This window comes from Apteryx mantelli, chromosome 5, assembly GCF_036417845.1.
Source record: "Apteryx mantelli isolate bAptMan1 chromosome 5, bAptMan1.hap1, whole genome shotgun sequence".
In the NCBI taxonomy this organism is placed as follows: Eukaryota; Metazoa; Chordata; class Aves; order Apterygiformes; family Apterygidae; genus Apteryx; species Apteryx mantelli.
The window spans coordinates 2,348,471-2,368,333 of record NC_089982.1 but is presented as its reverse complement, the minus strand read 5'-3'; the positions used below and the strand labels follow the sequence as shown (position 1 = coordinate 2,368,333).

At 47.1% G+C, this 19,863-nt stretch overlaps 1 protein-coding gene across 4 annotated transcripts in view; it reads right to left on the bottom strand.

Annotated features, from left to right (window-relative positions):
* ADGRL3 (adhesion G protein-coupled receptor L3) overlaps positions 1-19,863 on the bottom strand; it is a 421,071-nt gene that overhangs the window by 77,208 nt on the left and 324,000 nt on the right. For 3 of the 4 annotated variants that reach the window (XM_067297303.1, XM_067297300.1, XM_067297301.1), the window contains 2 exons: positions 13,905-14,090; positions 10,089-10,127 (listed from right to left, as the gene is read on the bottom strand). In XM_067297303.1, coding sequence (XP_067153404.1) covers positions 10,089-10,127; positions 13,905-14,090 — 225 coding nt within the window. The remainder of the gene's footprint in view (positions 1-10,088; positions 10,128-13,904; positions 14,091-19,863) is intronic. The other variant, XM_067297302.1, reaches the window with a different exon arrangement.

Sequence of the window (19,863 nt, the reverse complement as noted above, 5' to 3'; positions counted from 1 at the left end):
CCGCGCGTGTACTCCTGATCAAACAGGTGGTTAGCATCCTCTTGAAGTGGCTAACCTGAAACCAGCCACTTCGCGTCACTTTGGAATTGGGATCTGATGCAAATTCTGCAGAACGATTCCCAAGGACTTTGGGTCAGACGCTTAGCGTAGATGTGAGCAAAGCTGCTACGACTGTCTTCGCTGGCATTACATCAGAGACGAATTTAGCCCATTGCTTTTCCCAGAGGGTCACTCCCCTCACCTGCCTCGGTGCATTAATCAAGCGTTCCCTGCATTATATTTCTGAGTGCAGCACTTCATTACAGCTGAGTGCTGCGGGCTGAAGCCAAGGAGATGAGGTGCTAATGAAATGTTTGCATTTTGGACAGGAGCTGAGGTAGGTGTTTAAATGAAACAAAACAGCTGTTAAAGCAACAGGGTCTCTGGAGCGAGAGAGCCCAACTGGGGAAAGTTGGGCAGGAGAGCTTGAATTGTGGGAAGGCAGGCACGCAGGACAAGGACCAGCCTCTGCCTTTGCATTTAAGCTGAGCCGTCATGGTTTAGGTGGGTTTGGCACCTGCTCCAGTTTCTTTGCGGTCTGATGAAGTAAACCTTAAGGAAGATCCCTGTCCCAAGCACGGAGAGGCTCTCGCCTCTGTCTCACAGCACAGGTTTTCTTCCCTTCCCTTGCCTGATCCATCTTCCAAACAATTTCCAAGGGAGCCAAAGGGCTCCTGCGAGTCTCATTCAAAGTGAAAACATGTGGGGCTTCAGTCATCTCTTTCCATCCAGTCAGCTGCTCCAATATACCTCAACCTCACCCACAGCACGGCACCAAACCATTGCCATGGTTGCTGCGGCTTACAAGAACGAACAGCGCAGCTACGCATATGCCCAGGGAGAAGGACAGCAGCAACTCAAATGACGTCTAGCGAAAGCTTTCACAAGTTATAGCTTGCTTTTCTGCAGCCTTGAAGCACGGGTGAACCAAGGAACAAGCAGAAGGGAGCCTGGGGAGCCAAGAGAGACGACTTTCCGTTTGCTGTCTGACCCCCGGAGATGTGTAGGCGTAGCTCTACGCTGACTACAAAATCAGGGTGCCCATACAAGCGAAGCCAAACCCCCTAAACTCAAGCCCATGCTTGCTCACAGAGAAGCTAAAGAAAGAACGGGGTCGGATGAAAGGTCCGCAGAGCCTAATAGTCCGTCTCCCACAGAGGTTATAATTGGACATCAAGAGAAGAGCAAGAACATGCCAAGCATGGAAGATAAATCTCTTGATGGTGATCCTCTTCATTATGAGGTTACACAGCGCCACAGAGTATACATTCAGTGTAAATAAATAAATGCTAATAATGTGCAGAGGAAGAACTTTCCCAAATAAGAGCAGACGCTCAGGGTTTCTTGATTTTGTCCTGAGGTTACAAAACAGAAACAAAATGTAAAACTTCCTTTTCAGACACTTACAAATTGGTATTAAAATATGTATTGTCAAAAGGCATCTAATTAGGAGTCTTACAGTAATTATACATTACTAAAAGGCTGATCCTACATATCCCATTGATTTCCTTTGTGACAGCTGCTTCATTCTGTGAAACTGAATTTTGCTTGTTCATTTATTTTTATCTTCTTCCCCTCTAGAAATGTCTGGTGAGAGTATCTGGCTAAGTGACACAGCTTAAACCTAGGAATGTGTATATATCCATTGATACCACATCCATCTAGTTATCTATTGCTGTACCAGCACCCAAGGCAGGACAAAAGCTGTGTTTTGTAATGTAAAATCTGCCTTTAATTGGGAATTGATGCTGGAGAACACTAAGAGCTGTTGGACCTATTCATCTCAAGGGTCTTGCTGCAGAGTTTGGGAGCAGACAGTGTCACGGCCCCATGTTTATAGACAGCAGCCCTAACCTCCGAAAACCAGCAAGCCTCCTGGAGCTGGGCGCTCACTAAACCCGTATTGTTCGTTAGCCTCTCGTCGAGCAGACAGCTGAAGGACGAACAAAAAAGCCCGGAGGACTGACAGCGGGAGAACATTTCCAAGGGTGCGTGAGAAAATCCTGGTTCGCACCACGCGAATGCCAGCAGGCCCCGCCGGTCGAGTTATGTTCAAACTTTCAGTTCGTCCATCTTTGCTAGAGAGCAGCTCCTTAAGATGGGGCTGAAAACATTTGACGCGTTCTTTTGCGTGGAACCTATGTCCTTAGCTTCTATAGCAGCTCTGGGTGAATGAGGACAGCAGGGCAGGACATTAAAATACCACTTTTGTCACGACATCTATAATTAACATGCATGCATTCTGTGACTTTTCAAGCCCTACCTTACACTGCTAACACTTGCATTCCTCGATCTAACGGGAATATGCGACACAATGCGGCGTCACAAATAAGCATAGACGAAGGTACGTCAACAAAGCCGAGCTTTGCGTGGGTCTATCAAAATCCTGGCTGGTGTGTGAAATGAGCAGTGCTTGTACAGCTGCCCTATACAAAAGATGCTTGCTGGCACAGCTTCATCAAGAAAGATTGACTCCCCCTTGGCGTGAACCACCATGCCAAGACTGTAGAGGACCATCACGGGGCCTTAGACTGGCTTTCTGCTCTGAGGGTCTGATCCTACCCGAGGCCTCCGGGTGCTGTTCCCAAACAAGTGCATTATCATCATTATGCAAAGCATGCAAAAACATTATTAGCCCGCTTGTTAACAGCAGCTTGAGGTTTTACAGCAAATCAGTGGAGAAAAAAATGCACAAAAGCTCTTTTGGGTCCGCAGTGGGCAATGAAAATGAAAAACCCTACAGAGGGGCTTGCACTGAAATGTGGATGTGGTTCAAGAATCGCAACATTATTCTCTTTTTCCTATCAGAAAGCAGTGATTTCTTTTTTTTAAAGAAAAAAGCCTGCCTGCTTCCTTGCTCAAGGACAGCTGATTTTTCTCTGCATTCATATGAAACACCCAGTGCTAAAACAAGCCCTTTTCTTAAGTTGTCATTACTTGCGAGCCTCCAAACTAATTGCGTTAAAGACACAATCAATTTCTTTGATGGCGAGTTCGGCTGGAAGTTGTGCTCTTGCTGCCTCTGGCCATAAAAAGCGCCATTACAAGAGAAACTCCCATTAACTCCGAACGTGCTTGGTGCAGCCCAAAGGGACGCTTCAGATCCGAGGCTCAGCAGGGGCGTATGGATGCAGGCATGCCAGGAGACCCCATCCTGGCAAGGGTACCGCACGGAAAGGGACCAAGCTCAGGACACAACTGGACTTTTTTGGGTGGAAAATGTACAGGAGACTGTACCCCATATACAAGGATCACAAGTCAAACTGGAACGGTCATCTGCTACGTGGGACTTCAGACCAAAAATGGATGAGCCCGTTATTGTGTTAGCTGATGTTAAACAAGGAAAATGTCATTACATTCTGTTTCTGGGCTGGGAACTGCCTTCAAACCTCTCTCTATGGCTCTCCACCCTCACGAGGTTTTTCTTCTTATGGCTTTCTCTTTCAAATCCAAATTAAAAGTTGTCTGTGGTCAAAACACAAGTCGGCACACTGGAGACAATTTCTCACTGGGAAGCCCAGACAGTCTCCAAGGCTTTTTCCAAAGCAATGAGGTCATTGCAAGATTCACTGAAATGGACCAGCACACATTTAGATTGAATTTAGTCGAAAGGCAATGTGTGCTTAAAAATAAATAAATCGCTATTCAAATGTCTCCTGCTAGTCTCCTGCACAGGAACGGTACCAGTGCAGAAATGGCCCGACACTCAGCGCTGTTGGGAACGCACTGCAATGAGAGTAAAGGCACTGACCTTTATTAAAATTAGGCCATCTACAAAATGCTTAACTATGGAATTAGTGATCTAGCACGAGGTGCGCAAGGCTGGCAATCTTGGCCTTGAACTACCAAAAATCTCCCAGTGGGAGCACACAAAAACCAGGAGATCTGAGAAATAAAAGAAGGTCACAAATGACGGGTTACGGTTTCGCTTTGCTTAGTATACGAGGAAGAATATTTTAAGGTCAGAAGGCATCTGTAGGACTGAAATAAAAGGAATTGATTGGGAAGAAGGAAATAACATACGATCCTTTTCATCTAATGAGTTCCTCCCTGCAGAATAAGCCGAGAACTGCATTTATGAATCATCTGTATTTGCCGTCCTACTGTTTGGGATTTGAGACTACACAAGCAACAGCCAGAATAATTACAGAGGGGCCGTGAGCAAAGCTGGAGAAAGAGAGGAAAATGGCTTGCAAACAATAAGCGCTTCTTTGACAGAACATCCATAGCCTTCACGGGAGCTCCTAGGGAGTCCATGAGATCCATCCTTTCTTCCTGCTGCCCAGATCCAAGGGACGCTTCCCCCTGGCCCCTGTAGCAATCTCTGCAGAGACTTTTCCCGGGGGCCACCAGATTTAAGGGCTGACCCAGGCAAAAGCAGAAGGGAAGCCCACCTTAGCACGGAAAACGCCACGGTTTTTCCAGTTTTGCTATGTTATGCGTGGGGCTCTCACGACACATGCAGCTTCGTTCTGCGTAGAGGAACACATAGCAACACGCGTTAATATTTATGTGCAGAGGTTTTGACGCCGGGGACGAACCCAAGGCCGGTTCTTTGATCCTCCTCTCCCCTCACAACAGGCTCCCTGCAGCAGAAACATGCAGGGTGGGGACCGAGATTTTTTTTTTTTTCCCCCTTACTGACACAAATCAAGCGCAGGTCGCTCACGCTGTGAAATATATTAAGTTCACAGAGTCTTAACAAAGGGCCACCAAACCGCGGCAACCCCGCTGCGAGTCACACTTCTTTCAGATGCCCTTTTAATTACATTAAATGAAAGTCTGGGGCGCTTTGATGCTTATAGGCAAACATCTAGACCTCTCGAAGAAAGCTGCTAAAAGTGCTCCCTGTAGCTATAGTTAATATACCACATTGTATGCACACTGCCGGCCAATTTATTCCAGCCACTTTACCAACGATACCTAGCCTGACAGGCTGCACAGAATAGCGTTGGGAGTCAAGCAACGCGCAAATCATTAGAGGACTCCGCAAGTTGTTTGACACGCACCGCAGAGCGCTTTGTCATACAGCCAATTAAGTGACCAAACAAGGAGCTCGAAAATCCTCATTAATTTGCCCCTTTCGGTATAAATGGAGGTTAGAGGCTTTCTTGTCACCGGCGCGACACCAACACAAGCAGACGCGGCGTAATTCAATTTGCGCTCCGTCTCAGAGCTGCAACGTTCGTTCTTTTTGGCCTCACGCACGTTGGGACCAGCGGGGCAAGCGAGCAAGCAAGCACGGGGGACAAACAGAATTAAGCCACTTCAGATATTCCTGGCCGCGTCCCAGATGCGCCGTTTACCTGCTAAGAGCTACTAGGTTTCCAAAGAAAAAAAGAAAAAAAAAGAAAAAAAGAAAAAGGCTCTTCTTTTGGTCAACTCTAACCTTAACGCCTTGAATCCTGAGGAAAGCCTCTCATTTTTGCTTAGTGTAACAACTCAAACAGCCCACGTTGTAAGCCTGAAGCTTTCAGATAACTTCCAGGAGAACCAGGACGACTCTGGACTGCAACCACCAGCAGTCTTTGCTACCAGGCAGCTGCCAGCAGCTCAGGACAGGCTTCATGGGTGGCTCTGACGTTACCTGCAAAGTTCTTGTGATCTTCACGGGGTGAGCAGCATCTCCATCATCTTCCCCATTTACTGCACAGAAAAGGCCAGAAACACAGTGCAGGGCACGCGGCCAACAGTATAGCCTGGAGGCTGGTGGGAACCACAGCAGCTAATGCCATCAGACCCAGGCAATGCTGCAAAAGCCGTGGACTGCTGCTTCCTCCTCCGCCCCTCAACAACACAGTCATTCGGTTCAGCTCTTGCATTCACTGTCCTCCAGCTTTGAAGCAACCGAGACTGAGTCCCTGGGAAGTTTTCGCCTTCCAGGATCTGCATCCCAAGCGCAGAATGCAGTTTCCCGTGGGAAGAGCTCCCTGGCCGACACCGCAGGGGAAGACATTGGCCTCGCGATGCCCCCAAGCTCCAACCCACAAAATGCAAGCAAAGCAAGGATCTGAGCCCAGACTTTGTAATCAGGTATGTCTCTGTGTTTTAGTCTGCACGGCTGGAGCGGAGGGTAAGAGGTGAATGGTGTTGCCTTTCAGAAGGTCCAAAATGAGCCTTCATTATGATTTCTGCTTCCAGTTACTAAATCTTATGGTGAACTCCTCTTTGTTTTTCCCACGTTTAAGTTTTCCATGTTAATATGGCATCCTTCATTGCAATATCTGAGTATTCCGATTTTTTTTTTTCCTTTGCTACCCTGCCTCTTTTCCCGGTGGCCAGGGGAACTGCACCCACGGCATTAGACAGCTGGACAGCTGAGAAGCAGTGAGCAGACGTCACTTGCCACAGGGTACGGAAGAAATCTGTGACATCAAACCCTGCTTCACAGCCCCCAAAAGATGAACATTTACATTTTCTACACCTCTTGCGCTTCGCTTTAAGGAGAAACGCCTTGGGAAAATGCACAAATATCAATTCTGCCCACACGCTGGGGAACTCTCGCCCGCTTACGTCGCAGACGAGTCACCAAGCGAGGCTACGTGAAGCGGACGCGTCACCTGCGGTGACTCACCCTCCAACACCACAACTTTGTCATTCCACCCCCAAAATAGCGTGCCAGGAACAGCGCATTACCCAAAGGTTTGAAGGAGGATGAGAGGAGAACGCAGCCCAAGCGGGAGCCGTCTCAGCTATCTTTAGCCACTAAAAAGCCAGGCATCTGGTCCGAGCTTTCCCTCGTCAGCCAAGGCGGATGAGCACCTTTCCACGGCAATTCACTCCATCTATCTTAGACGCCCACCTTACGGGATGAGTCATGTCTCTGAGAGACCCAAAGCAGCTCACTTGAGCTGTACGCTCCATTAGAGGGTTAATGCTCAGAGGAGCTGAAGCTTACTCCTGCCTACCTGGGGGGGTACAGCCCACCTTCTAGTTTTGCCTTTGCATGAGATTTGGACTCCATACACGGCTGCAGTCCTAAATACACTCTCAAATAACACGCAGATGTGCAATTCAGTGGAAATGAGTGAAGCTCGGTGGAGGCTACTGTGGTTCGCTGAAGAGCCCGGACACCTCACACGTGCAGAAATGATAATACGACACAACCTGGCCATATTCAACCAATGAAGCTGTCATCGTCTCACTCTTTCCACAGAGGAAACCATCCTCCAGTAACCTGTGAGCTGTATAAAACAAGTTTCCTTGGTCAACTAGGCCTGTCTAGTTGATTCTTACTATTATGAGTTAAACCCCGTGTGGCGGTTGCTTAAATATCACTGTGATTCACAAACCCCCAGGCAGCTGCCTAGTCATTATTATATTAATACGCATTTATCACGTCACCCATTAGTTGTTTTTTGTTGGACTTTTGAGAGAAAAAAGATATTTTACTACATTCACAACTAAAGTAGGAGCATCCACAACCTCTATCTCCAGTAAATAAAATCCCTGAGCTTTTAACTCAACAAACGTTATGACATTTTACAGACAAATTAAATCAATATTTGTTTTAATTATGAAATTAACCAGAGAGATAAGATGATAATCTGATACTGCATTCCCAGAGTCTCACATTTGAATAAATTACCAAATTTCCAGCTGAGTTTTACTCATTGTTTATTTTATCCATTTAGTTTGTGCTCAAGAGGACTTTCTATCTCAATTGTCACAGGGGCTCTCTCATGACTACTTATGTTTGTCAGCCCGAGGAAACTGCTAAAACCGATATTAGCGATTATTATCTTCCCAATCACCCCAAATCCACCTGTTTTCAATTGCGTTTTTGATTTTTACAGTCGCTGGACATCTTGCGCATAACGTTTGTACAGGCTTTTCCTTTGTTTAGGGAGGACAGGACCAAAGCTACCCTTCCAGCCACGTGTCCTGAATTCAGCTACGAATCCTCTCCACGACGATCAGCACAAGCTCATCATGTCAGCGAGGCTGAAAGCTCAGTTTCTCTGCCCTCAGTGGCATGTTTCCCAGGGCCTTCCCATCCCATCTCCCATGGACTTCATGAGGTCCGGGCTTCCACCATCTAAGCTTTGTTGCAAAAGTTCTGCTAAATTGCCTCAGCCAGCCTAAATACTTCACCGCGTGGTAAAGGATAAGTGGCCTGTAATGGGAATATCCGCAGTCACATTTAATTGCTATTACAGACGCTCTCGCCCACAAGATTTTTTGATGACTTCAGCTACATGACATTCCAAATGGAAACACACTGTACGAAAATATGCCTAGATGCATTATTTTAGTTCCATATAATACAAAGCAGAGGCGGAAGGGTTCACTTAGGTCATCTACTTCATTTTTCAATTCCTCCGCTACAGGACTGTCCTCTTTTACCAGCTTTGCCAATATTTAACCTAAACAATTCAGGCAATAAGCTTTCTTCGGCTTTTGTCTGCTAAAGAGGTAGGGGCATGATTAATGTTTAAACACACAAGTAGCCTTTCCAAATGAAAGGGAAAGAGTCCTTGAAATTAGGGATAGGCTTACGCCTTCGCAGAAGTGAGGCTCTCTTTTATAAATTCCAAGCTTTCTGTAGAGTAAATTAAATCCACTATTCACTACTGTTTGAAAGGAGACAAAAAGACCAGGATGGTGCATCTGCTGTTTGCAGAGTACGCCTACACTCCTAGGGGAAGGATCACTACAGGTCAGGTAGGTCCATCTAAAGGAGCCTGGGTCTTGCAACTGGAGTACCAGTCACGTTGAAAGAGGCATGCCACTTGAATATACACCCATGGTCCCCGATGGGTTGTCCACCCCATTGGCAACTGGCCTCACCAGGTCCCCAGTGCTACCAGTAGCCAAATAGCTAGCCTCGGAGCGAGCACTTGGTGTCAGCTTTGCTTAAAATACTAGTTATTACCTTCGAGATCTCAAGGGAGGTCAGTCCCAGTGGGGGATAGCAACTCCATAACTCATCTTGATCGATGAATGTATATGGAAGATGAGAGATGGCTTCCTCTCTGCCAAGGGGAAGGCAGAGAGGCTACCAGCAAGGAGGAGAACAGCTTTATGTTTAATGCCGCGGAAATCTGAGCTGTTCAATCCCACGGGCTGAACGAGGTGGGCGCTCACCAAATAAAGTCAGAACAAGCTGTAGGAAGGTGGGCTCTGCAGAAAAATTCAGCGCGCAAGCCGAGCCCCCTGCCGAAACGCGGGTTTCACATTTACACCTTGGTGTGTTACACACTTACAAACAACGACCAAGCAACCGCAAGCACAACATCAAAGTCGGTAAACTAAAGGCACAGAAATTAGGAGGTAAAACATTCACACTTCTTAAAGCAACATTAACTCACCCGTATCGCACAAACAACTTTTATATAAAAGTCACTGGAGCAAGTGCTATAAAGCAAGGTGACAGGATAAATGTAATGGCAACCCACTCTCGAAGAGACTACAAGCAGGTCTCTCCAAAACCCTGGGACCATCTCGTTCACTTGAAGACATGACGTAAGGCTGCAAAAAGCAGGCCGCAGCTGGGTGAACTTTATGGAAAGTTATGTTCTTAATTCTAAATTTAGTGTGCAGCACACTCCTCCTTCCTACATCCTTCTGTGAGGACACGCTGCATTTCATTATGATTCTGCCTCCTCCCTCATGCCAAGTGCTGCAATTCGGAATTGTTTCTAAATTTTCAAGCGTAAGAGGAGAAGAAGGGAAAGCGAGGAAAATGCACATAGCAATTATTCCTCGATAACGACAATGACATTGCGAATAGGAGTTTTGCGTTCTTTAATTGCACGCGTCCGCACTGCCTTGCTTATTCCAGAGGCCGAATGGATCTTGTCACATCTCTCCTTCAGTTTTTCTCATTTTCTGATTTAGAGTTTTTGCTCTGAATTTTCTTCAGGTCTGAGCGACTGGGCAGGTGGTGGCGGTGAGGATGAATAACGAAATTATCACATTATCCTGTAACCTTAACTTTAGAACCTGCTGCCGCAAAGACGACAATAATCAGATGCACAGAGACAAGACCCACCTCACCCGGTCATTCAGTCAAACAACTAGACAGGCATTAAAAACGCAAGAAATACCTGGACATAGGCCCTGCAAGAGCGCTCCCTTTTCTGAAGCTGAGTCCACAAAGACAGCAGATTAAAGACAGAATAGAAAAAACAAGTTAGTGACAGAACAAGGAAAAAAAAAGGAAAAAAAAAATCGAAGAAAACGCCTACGCAAAATCCTCATTTCTCTTTTAAACAGCTCCTAGAAACAAAACAAACCGGAGGAAGCATGCGGGTTAGGCAGCAGTGGAAGGCTGGAAGGACCGGCTGCAGAAACACGGGTTAGTCCTTGTTCAGTAAAGCGCAGACTGGGAACTTTGCGAGAGCAGCTGTTAGATGGTAGGAGACACGGAAATCAAGTGGAAGTGCTCAAGAGGCTACGTTTTCCTTACGGCTCTGAAATCACCCCTGGCGTTTCCATGCCAAACAAGGCTGCAGAGGATGGGGCCAATCATCACCTACATCGGGGGAGCGTGGGCTCAGCGATGCGGTGGTGCTGATGGCACGGCAGCACCAAACCGGCCTTGGACTAGCAGGACCAGTTCCAGTGAGTGGGATACACCAGCCAGGACTGCAGTATGGACCCACCTGCACAAATATACCTGAATATATATACCCTGAATATACCCGCTTAGGTTGCTGGCTCAAGCCAAAGCCCCTAGTGCTGTGGTCTCACTGTTCTTCAGGGTTGTTTTCCAGTCCTCTCTCATACCAGGTTGTGCTTTCCTGTGTAAGGAACAGGTTGCCCAGGAAGGTTGTGGAGTCTCCATCCCCGGAGATGTTCAAAACCTGCCTGGACACGGTCCTGGGCAACGTGCTCTAGGTGACCCTGCTTTGAGCAAGGGGGTTGGACTAGATGATCTCCAGAGGACCCTTCCAACCTCAACCATTCTGTGGGCCTGTAATTACGGGGCCTAAACGCTTTATATGCTGAATGGCCGTTTCATGAAGAATCCCACCTCTTGAATAGGAGCCACATTTAAGAATGTGCTTTGCTAGGCACTTGCATGCCTCCTGCCCGATAACTGCGCTTAAATGCATCATGAAATTCAAGCAGACGCTTATTTACTTCCACGGGATGTTCTGAGCTGTCTGCAGGAGTGAGCTAGAGATGAGACCCCTCTGCACTGGTGCAACAAAACCTTGCAAAATCAGGCCGCTCAGAGGCACGGCTTTGGCTGGCTTGGTTTTTGCTGATGCGCCCGGGTTGGAATTACACATCAAGAGAGATTTGGGGTAACTTGTGCTCTCAACTCGCAGCAATGCGATCCCACTACACCCCCTTAACACAAGCGAGAGCCAAATTTGTCCCCCGGAGTCCTCAGGAGCTGCAACAACCAAAATGCACCCAGGTATAATGCAACGCCTAATTTCAATTTTTACTTCATCAATTTGCAACAGCAGAAATCATCCTCCGGGTAAACTTGGCCAGTATGAGGACTTTACAGAAACAAATGGAGATCAAAGAAAGCCTGGCTGAAAATTACAGCGATATCCACTCGGGGGTCTCGCCGGTCTGCTATGGAACAATTACTACCTTAATTAAGCCGGATCCAGTGGAAAGCATAAAGCTTTTAGTGACAGCAAAGTGGCTGCTGAAAGAGGATGGCTTTTAAAAATTCTGATTACGCCAGTTGATTTCAATTCATTGTACATCAGCTTGTAAAAAAAGGAAAAACCCACAGAACAGCACAGGTGACTACTTTCGGATGGAGTATTAAGGCAAATCCCCAGCACATTTCCTTTAATGATTAAAAGAATATTTAATGGCTAGCGCTTACTATATTTCTTCTTTTTGACTAAACAGCGCTAAACAACACTCTTTGCAAATAACTTTTTCCCTTTTCTTTTTTTTTTCCCTGGAAATACTCTTGATCAGTGAAGGGGAAAACGGAGCCGTAACTCCGCTGCCTTTTGTTTGCCCAACCCTACTTCCAAGCTGAATTCATGCATTCTTAAATGAACACAGAGCAGTTGCTATTCTAAAGAATTAAGTGGGGAACGAGAGCAAGTGAATTACCGAGCCTGTCACTTGGATCACTGGCTTGCATCGCTGTTTTGCAGGACTCCACGCGGTCCAGAATTTTAATGCGGAGAATTGATTTGTAGGAGCTGGTGGTGGTGGTGGTGGAGGGACCGCAGGAGCGCCTGCAGAGCCAGCGCCGCCCTGCCTGCGCCAGCCTTGCCCTCCCCGCCGTCGCCGCCGGCTGCGCCGCCCCGTTTCACGCCAACGGGGGACACATCTCCGCGGGCGGAATTAAAAAAAAAAAGGAGAAATGTGGGCTTGCCAAGCGGAAGTGACACAACGTTGGGTGGCCTCGGGAGTATTCGGAAGAGCAAGCGGACTAAAATCATGAAACCGGTTAGTACGTGACATTAATTGCCCGTTTTACCTGATATCGCCAGATATCGCCATCGTTTCGTAATGAAGAACCATGGTATGATTATAACAAATAATGTTATGCTGATGTAACAGTTAATACAATTATTACCTACGTTGTTATAAAATAGCTGGAAGCAGCACTAATTAAAAGCATCAGGATAACCCAATTCTCAGCACATGCAAAGCACCGGATATGCAGGACTTCAATTCCCATGCGGCTGTAATATTAAACAATCCAGAAGCCCTTTACATTTAAAACAGAATAAATCTACAATAATAACTTACAACAAAACAGCAACGTTACTTCTCTGAAAAATGCTTCTTTTTAGAAGGCTTAGCTGGGGTAATTTTTTCCTTGCATAACCTCGGGAGCAAGCTCTGTTCTTGCTTACACAAGTGCCAGGGCCGTTGGAGCCAGCTAGGCAGCTGAGAACAAAATTTGGTACCTTATTTGAACAACGTGGCCAATATAACCCTGGGCTTGTAGCCACAGGGTTCAGCCACGCTTTGCTCCGATGACCAGGCCCACACAGTTCCCCACCTGAATCCGATATAAGCTGTAATCCCTGGGTTTACTTGAGATTCAGGGATACAGAGGGCCTTGGACCGAGGAAACCCTCAACTTCAAATGCATTCTTATGAACGCCACAGCTGATATTTCCTCCACAACTTCTAGCATCTTTAATATGGAAAAATTCCACTTTTAATTCTGGAAATGACAACAGCGCTAATAATTCTTCTCGTCCAGAGGGCACAGAAACCACACCGTCGTCATGTGAAAAGGTGCTTCTGGGCCGAGCCGCACACAAGCATTAAGAAGGCCGTCTAATATTAAGCCATCTTAAGTACTTTAACTGTAAATGCACTGGCATCTGATGCACCTTCAGTAAATGTATCTCAAGTGCAAATAAATGTTTGTCTGTTTTTATTTGCTCACATGCATGCATGAAAGTGCCCATTTGCCCTTCACAGCCAGCATCTTGTAATGGTAGGAGATAAAATAAATAAATAAATAAATAAATCCAAACTCTCTTGGTCTCTTGGGGGCTTTAAATATTCAGATTGCCTGGCTTACATTATATGTCATTTCACAGACGTATTCAGCACTGGACAAACTGCTGGTCTCAGTCACGCAGGCATGAATCCAAATTAATTGCTGTGGCATCACTTGAATGAGTCTCATACTGGAGTACGAGAGCCGAGACCAGGACGAAGCACCTGGAGTTCATCTATCTACCCATCAAGGGGGATACGTTTCCCAGCACTGCCGGTACGCTTGGCATTTACAACCGTTGCCTTTCTCAGCAGAATAAAATACCGTGCAAATGAAAAACTGCCAGGCACTCTTGTCTACTGAGAAAGAATCACAGCCCTAGAACGGCTCTCGTCCAGCGAGAGGTTTCTAACACCTCTCCAGAGAAAGCCGACCCCCTCTTTAGCCTACGTCTTCCCTTCGTCCTTACCTTATTTAAGCTGCGCGCGGCGCTGTCCTTCCCGCCGGGCGTCAGGTTGCGGAGCTGCACGTCGAGCAGGTTCACCAGCTGGACCATGGCGGACACCGAGTAGGTGATGTCCCCGGCGTACAAGTGGTTTCTCGTGTGCTCCGCCAGCTCCCTGGCAATGTTGGCGGCCATCTCCCCCGACTTCATCTGCAATTGGGACAAGGGAGGAGAAGATCGTCCCCAGCTGTTAGCACGACGTTGCTCCAGGCCCACCTGGCCCCATGGGGTTACGCGAGGAAACTCTCTGCAAAGCAGAGCTCCAACGTCCTGTTGCCGTATTTATGCCACTTGACAAAATGAAACAGCCCACTGAGGAAACACCGTTTCAAGATGCTGATCTTTTTTTCCATTATACATGCCTCTGTGATCTGGAATGCATATCCAAGGGGAATAGTCCAGGGATCGGGAGAAATTATAGAGGATTGCATATAAATTAAACTACCACTTCTCCATCTGGCTAAATGACCAACTCTGCTGGGTTCTTCATATGAAATTTCCAACCATCTTATCTGCCAATAGTTAGAAATCAGATATTTCTCTTGTTCCCTCAATTGCTGGTGCTTATTATAAAAGTGAGATTATAGGGAAAGATAGCAGGCAAAGCTTCCACCTCTCAGTAAATCAATTAGCTGAGTTATAAATGAATAACTTGCTTCCATCAATTTGACAGCAACAGCCCATCTGATTTAATGAAACCTAAGTGAAGATATTCATATGCTCATCTTCAGAGGATTAAAACATATGATGGCATAGATAAGATAAATAAAACCGATAACGTGTTGTTTTTCCCATTAGAGCAGTGATAACTTATATTCAAAAACTGAATAATTTCTTCCTTTTACACACAAGCCTAATGCTATAGAAACCGGGCCCTATTTTGACAGCTGCCTGCAGTTGCCTGCTCTCCTAAGCAGTTAGAGAGAGCCGCGCTTCAACACGGAAGCTGAATTTTGACCTCTTTTGTTGGCACCCAGAACTCGAAAGAACGACTGCACCAAATGCCTTTACGTAAAGAGATCAACGTCAAGATGCTGCGGCCGTTCATCACTGAACGTATGTCATGACGCAGGGTGTTTCCATCAGCTTAGCAGAAAAGTGCAGAAATGCAAGTGGTTTTTGCTGTCACATTAGAAAAAACCCCTGCTACCCAGTCGTTGTCATACATGCTTCCTTCTGGACTGTGCATCTGTGCAGACTGGCATGCTCAGACCCGACAGTTTTCTGTCCCCGGAAAAAGCCTTTTGCCAGCTGAAGGCTGCTGTTGCTCCTACCAGTCTGCAAAATCTGGGCGGGCTGGTCACTAGTAAGTCCTCTCTCTCGGACTGATCGCCAATGCACTCCTAAAAACTGCTTGCAAATCCAAGCAATTCTACTACGACCAACTAAATGCCCCCAGCTAAGCAGCAGTTGAAGAAATGCCCGAGTAAAGGCGCATTAAAGCTCCAACTCTGCAAACTCCTGGGAGACGTAAGAATTTGCCCAAACTCATTTCACGCATGCAGATTTGCTGAAAACCCGGGAACGTGCCATTCCCTTGGGACAGCGTGTGCGGCTGAGGGACGCTGAAGCTACTTCCTAGCACCAATGCTCGCTTCTAAACCTCTCCACCGTCACCCAGAAGATGCAGCTACAGGTCACTGCAATATTGTTGAGCCACCTCTTCTGCAGCAGGCACCGCCGGATCTCTACATATACATATATAGATAGACATACCACGTGTATAACATGAGGGGTGCCTGCCATGATGGCCATATGACACATTAATGTTAACTTCCCTAATTCTTTTGAGCATTTCCCACTGAAATTAAGGCTTCTCCTATATATATCAGGACACGTAATATTCTTTTCTAATGTAATATTCGCTTCCCAAAAGCTAATGACGTCTCTGCTGGCCGTAGGAACCAAGAACAACCCTAGGAGGTCATTCGTGCCAGGGCGCAGCAAGGGTTGGGCTGTCACTGAGAGGCGAGCAAGAAGCAAGGAAAAACGTGCAAAGAGCTGGCTGTTCTGCTGGGGGGGCTGAAGGAGGCAAAAAAAGGGAATAAAAAAAATAATAAACTTCTTTTTGACTTGAAACTAAACTTTTTTTTCATTTTCTTTTCTCACTGTGGGAAAAATAAAGGGATTCTGGGATAAAAGAAACCATTGCGTTCAAACCAAATCGGATTGCTCGTTGTTCTGGGTGAGTTTTACCCTTTTACAAATTGGTCAAATTTGGTGGTGGAATGTAAGTTTGAAGGGGGCAAAAATGCTTCCTGCCAAAAATGCCAAGACACAAAACGGAGCTTTCTAGCTCGCTCAAAAAATGTTCCCTTACTTCATTTGAGGATTCTGGCAGGATTCAGGCCAGGTTTATGAATTAGCATCGGTATACCTGAAATCACACTGTGCAACAGTTTGCTAATGTTTTCCTAGTTGCACCACTGTCTTTTGTCTTTTTACAACTGAAGAGACTGTAAAACAATTGCTCTTGGCCAGGGCATATATTCCTGCCTTTTTCATAGACTTTGGGGAAGGGAAATTGGGAGTTTTGCCTGGAAAGGCTAACAGCAACCCTCCTTGGCAGCACCATTCTCTGTTTTTTTCCTACCTTTCTCAGAGGGAACTGGTTGTGGAAGAGGGCAGCAGAATACAAACTGACAGCAATCGCAGAGAAGGAAATATATTGGGAAGAAAATTCAGAGGGAATAAGAAAGAGATGATGGGGAAGCGAGCGTATGTGCTGAAACATCAGTGGTCATTAAGGCAAATTTTCCCGCAGCCTGAGGCTGATTTTGATATCTATCTATCTATATCTATCTATATAAAAGATGGTATGAAAGATTGAACTAGGATTTTTGAAACCAGTCACATAAAGATGGACCGGTCAGCTTTAAAGGCCGTGGAGGTGATGCCATTTTCTGAAGGGTCAAACATCTGACAGACTTTGTCAGGAACCACCAGCTGCCAACAGCTGGGTTGCAAGGCTTAAACAGGGACTTTGCACCAACTTCTGAGCCTGCAAGGCCTTCGCAACCATTTTCTTTCTCTAGCCGAGGTTTCCTTATACGTGTGCATTCATACGAGATGGTCGGAGTCTATCATTCTCATTGGCGTGGCTTTCTAACGCATTTTTTGGAGAAGACCCAATTCCATTTGACCACCTCGGGGTGGACACTGAGATGCAGTGGTGTGCTCCGCAAAACCCCTCTCACTGTCTTGAGCCCTAAAACGCATCTGCTCTTTCTGACTGTATCAGCTGGTCTGTTTGGGAGGACAACGTGAACAAAAAGGCACCTCCTCTTTCAGAGTCTGAGCCTCGTGGTGCTTTTTCTCCCAGGCAGCACCCTCAACCGAAAGCCGCAGCGAGGAAAAGGCTTTTTCAGGCAAACCACATGCTGCACAAAGGCTGGTACTGATGAAAGCACGAGGTAAAACAAACAGTCTAAGGCTGAACGTATGACCTCATGATTAGGACGGTGCAATGTATCCAAAGATGACCTTTTTGCTTCCTTTTACTGCCTGACTCTAGAAATAACCCACGTAACAGTGCATAATTCAATAGCGCTGGCAAGTTTATTCTCCTGCTACGTTCTGAGGGCATGGTAGGCACCAACAATAAAGTTAAAGTAAATGTCAGGAGGCCAATGAATTGCTGAAGTGGACATTTGTTCTGATCTTCCATCAAGCACAATAACTCTAATGGAAGCTAATAGAGGGTTGTAAAACCTAATACCATGATGCAAGCAGGCAAACACCCAGTGTACAGTCGGAGCTCAGCGGGAGAAAGGAAAGAAGCAGGCAGTAATCCTTACCTCACTACAGAGACATGCAAGCAAGCATGCAGGTCCCCTAACAGCTTCTCCAGCTTCGCTGCAATCCCTACGGGGGACCTATCACCCATCTTCCAGAGCAGCTTGGACCCAGCAGGGGATTTTTGAGGGACAGAAGCAGATGAGGAGCAAAGACACAGTGAGCAGGTATGAGCCCCAGCCGCCAAAGGGTTGTTTCTGCCAATTTTGTGAGCTGTGCTGCAACCACGGAGGCTGTGGGATGGGTGGCCAAGGAGGCACAGAGCGCTGGGTAAGAAGGAGAGCCGAGATGCTGGGTGCAAACTTCTCCTTGCCCTTGCGTCATGGCTTACCTACCTGTTCCTCTACCTACCACCACGGCAGCAAGAAGAGGAGCTGGCTTTGCTCTGGAGAAAGGAGGCTCCTTTCCCAGCTTGGGAGAGGTGCCAGAGCGGACCATTAGGCACCACCACCCCCAGTCCTGCAGCAGGCTTGGGGCAGGGAAGCGCCCCGGGACACAGCGGGGACATGAGACCCCAGCGCTCCTTTATGGAGATAAACCAGGCCCCACCTCTAAGCGCAGTGACGACTTCCCAGCCTCTGGCTCAGGCTGGGAAACCACGCGGCAACTGGGAATTTCACAAGTAATTTAAAACCAGTGTTTGCGATAAGGATCCTACTGAGCGCAAATCCCAACGCAAGCCCCCCAGAAACCCTGGCAGGGCTTTCCTCTCCAAAGCCGCTCCTGGAAAGGCTTGACCATTTGTCGCCCCTCTTCATAGCGGTTGGGTCACACAGTCCCAAAATGCCAGCAGATCCCCACTCAGGCACCAAAAGGTTGGATCCAGACCTACGTGGCAGCTTCTCCTAGTCTTTCCACCGAGGGGTGGAAGGTTCCCAAAGCTGAACACAGCTGAATTCCTCCAGAAAAATCATACCAAAAAAAAAAAAAAAAAGAAAAAAAAAAGCCCAGTCCCCATTGAGGCCTGCTGGGTACTTCTGAAAATCTGGCTCTTCGATTTTAGCCTGCTTTGAAAGCGCATAACAAATTAAACGGAGCTCATTCGTTACGCAAATGAGAGCTGCGCTTTCAAATAAAAGAAGCCTAACCTTGATGGAGATTTTCTCGGCGCAGGCTATTTTTTCCCTCCGCTAATGGCTAACGGCCTGGCCGTCTTCGCCGAGCAGCAAGAGGTCTCCCAGCTGCCCGGCTGAATTATGACGAGAGTAAGTAATATTAACCCCTCCAGCGTAAGCGTGCGGGTCATAAAACAAGAGCTGCACAGCTGCTAGCGGCAGCAAAGGCAGTCCTTATTAATCAGGCAGCCCGATGGGACGCCGGGAGAGCTACCACCCTCCTGCGGGGGACGGAAGGGGCACCGGCGCCGGAGCAGCCCCGTGTCAATTGACATCCTTCCCTCTTTTGGGGGGAGTATAAATACAGGTTATGCCGGATAGGGTTGATGGGGAGGGTATATGCTAGCGATTCACAGGTTACCAAGCCTCGGTTAACGTGGGCGACGGGGAGGAGGAAAAGAAAACGTCGCCCCATCCCGTTGCTCGTCTCGCCGGGAGCGCGACGTTTCCACCGCGCAGCGGCACGGCTGGCAGGTACCGCCGGGGCTCTCCTACTTCGGCCAAAGGAGCGAATAGATCCGCACAAACCGCTGTAATAAGGATTCAGCCCACAGGCACTGTGGCGTAAACACACATCTGGTCTCTGTTTGCAGCGACATCAGCTGAAAGCACCACTGCGCATCAATAACAAAACCGCACAACATGTAGCTACCAAATAAGCTCTGCTTGTCTCGAACTTCTATTGTCACATGTTAATGCGCTTCGAACACTGATAAATGATGAAGCGCTACAAAACATTCATCAAGGGACTTAAGAGTCAAAAGATACGCATTACTGCAGCATTGTTTTCTATTCCATCAGCCCTTTTACAGCTTGGGAAGAAGTTAAAACCGGAAAGTCAGTAGCACGATCCAAACGTGTCACGCTGAGCCTGCCCTTCTCTGGGAAAGATTTCTCATCTACAGGGTCTGTCTTGCGCTTGCAAGGCAGAAAATCCTCGGGGATGCGTGAAGGGGAAAGTTCCCTTTTGCAATAAGTCAGCGTTTTCCGTATTGTCCACTGACCTCCTCCTT